This window comes from Pseudomyrmex gracilis, unplaced genomic scaffold, assembly GCF_002006095.1.
Source record: "Pseudomyrmex gracilis isolate BER0280 unplaced genomic scaffold, ASM200609v1 scaffold_1771, whole genome shotgun sequence".
Taxonomy (NCBI): domain Eukaryota; kingdom Metazoa; phylum Arthropoda; class Insecta; order Hymenoptera; family Formicidae; genus Pseudomyrmex; species Pseudomyrmex gracilis.
This window is the reverse complement of record NW_018022355.1, coordinates 6,101-7,668: the sequence shown is the minus strand read 5'-3', so window position 1 is coordinate 7,668 and position 1,568 is coordinate 6,101. Positions and strand designations below refer to the sequence as shown.

The 1,568-nt window shown below is 34.4% G+C and overlaps 1 protein-coding gene across 1 annotated transcript in view; it reads left to right on the top strand.

Annotated features, from left to right (window-relative positions):
• The first annotated feature begins 324 nt into the window (after positions 1–324).
• LOC109862422 (25S rRNA (cytosine-C(5))-methyltransferase nop2) overlaps positions 325–1,568 on the top strand; it is a 3,801-nt gene continuing 2,557 nt past the window's right edge. Inside the window, exons 1-3 of the mRNA XM_020442474.1 lie at positions 325–698; positions 868–974; positions 1,281–1,426. Of these exons, the coding sequence (XP_020298063.1) occupies positions 878–974; positions 1,281–1,426 (243 nt within the window). The 5' untranslated portion in view covers positions 325–698; positions 868–877. The remainder of the gene's footprint in view (positions 699–867; positions 975–1,280; positions 1,427–1,568) is intronic.

Sequence of the window (1,568 nt, the reverse complement as noted above, 5' to 3'; positions counted from 1 at the left end):
GTTTCAGCCGCTGGTTTTAGCCGTATTTCCACAAAAGTGGAACTCAAAGGCCGTTCTACATTAAACGCAAGTATCAGATCTCGTGGAATTGACCAATTGCAGAGTCAAATCAGCCAATCCACCAACGTGATTGATCAGTTCCACGAGACCTGCTACTTGAGTTTCATGGAGAACGGCCTTTGAGTTCCACTTTTGTGGAAATACGGCTAAAACCAGCGGTTGAAACCGTCGTAAGAAACTACAATGGCATGGCCGCTCTCAGGCTTCTCTCTGCTTAGAACATGCTACGCGTAGCCATACTGTCCAGCAGAAGTAACGCAGCAGTTGCAACTGCTACATGAAGCCGCTACGTAGCGCTACGTAGCGCTAGCTTCGGCTAAACACACCCAACGCTCAGTGTCAAAGCGCCAGTGTCTGCATGAGAATTCAGCCTTATTTCTGATTATTTTTGATAAGATATTTACAATTTGCGACGGGTTATTTGCGACGGAAATAATTAAATAAACACCGATATCTGACATAAAAAATCGATGCATCGATGTAATGATAAGGAAAACATCGAACCAATTAATCGATTATTAAAAAGAAAACTATCGTTCATTTCGATTAATCGTAAAATATCGCCCATCCCTAGCACTAGCACATGGCGTATAGAGACGTATAGGATTAGGATTCTGAATTTGGAATTTTTTTATACAGTAAGTTGTAAATCAATATTTTCTTGATATTTCTAAATTGATTGAGATTATAAGATAACCTAAAAGAGGTCAATTTAGTTTTAAAAAGTTTAAAAGACCAATTTGTAATTAACTATCTAGTAGTAAAATTGAAAAAAGTACACAAATGGAACAACCGAATATGTTATAGGTTAGGTTAAATGGGTCGTAAAGGAAAATTTGATGAAAATGTTTCTAGTGGATGTAGAAAAAAGGCTAAAAAGCAGAGTGAGCCCACCTTCCCAAAAGGAATCCTAAGTATTGAAAAATAGATAGCAACAGAGACATAAGGGCCATTGCACAAACTCTTTCGCATTACGTTACGTTAAGTACTGACTGTAAACTTAAAAAAAAGTAACTTAACGTAGCATAAACATGATACGTTAATCTTGTTTGTACATTGAATAAAGTTTAAAGTTATGTATCAAAGTTTCTAGTACTTAATGTAAAACATTACGAAAGAGTTTATGCAAAGGCTCTAACTATTTATACAAAGTTAAATAATATATATTTTGTGTGTGTGTACATATGTAATAAAACAGTATAAACTTAATAATATTATAGTTAAAGAAACAAAACTAAGTCATCATCAAAAACAAAGAGCAAAAAAGAGATTATTGAAGAAACAACAGCTAAAAGAAAATGCAAAAAAAATAATCGACAAGAAAAGTCTGAAAGAAGGACAGATACATATAATACAAATGAAGAGTGTATGTATAATACAAGTAAAGAGTGCATTAATTTTTGTATACATATGTACTTTTATATACATATTTATACATGTACATGTGTGTGTGTGTGTGTGTGTGTGTGTGTGTGTGTGTGTGTGTGTGTGTGTGTGTGTGTGTGTGT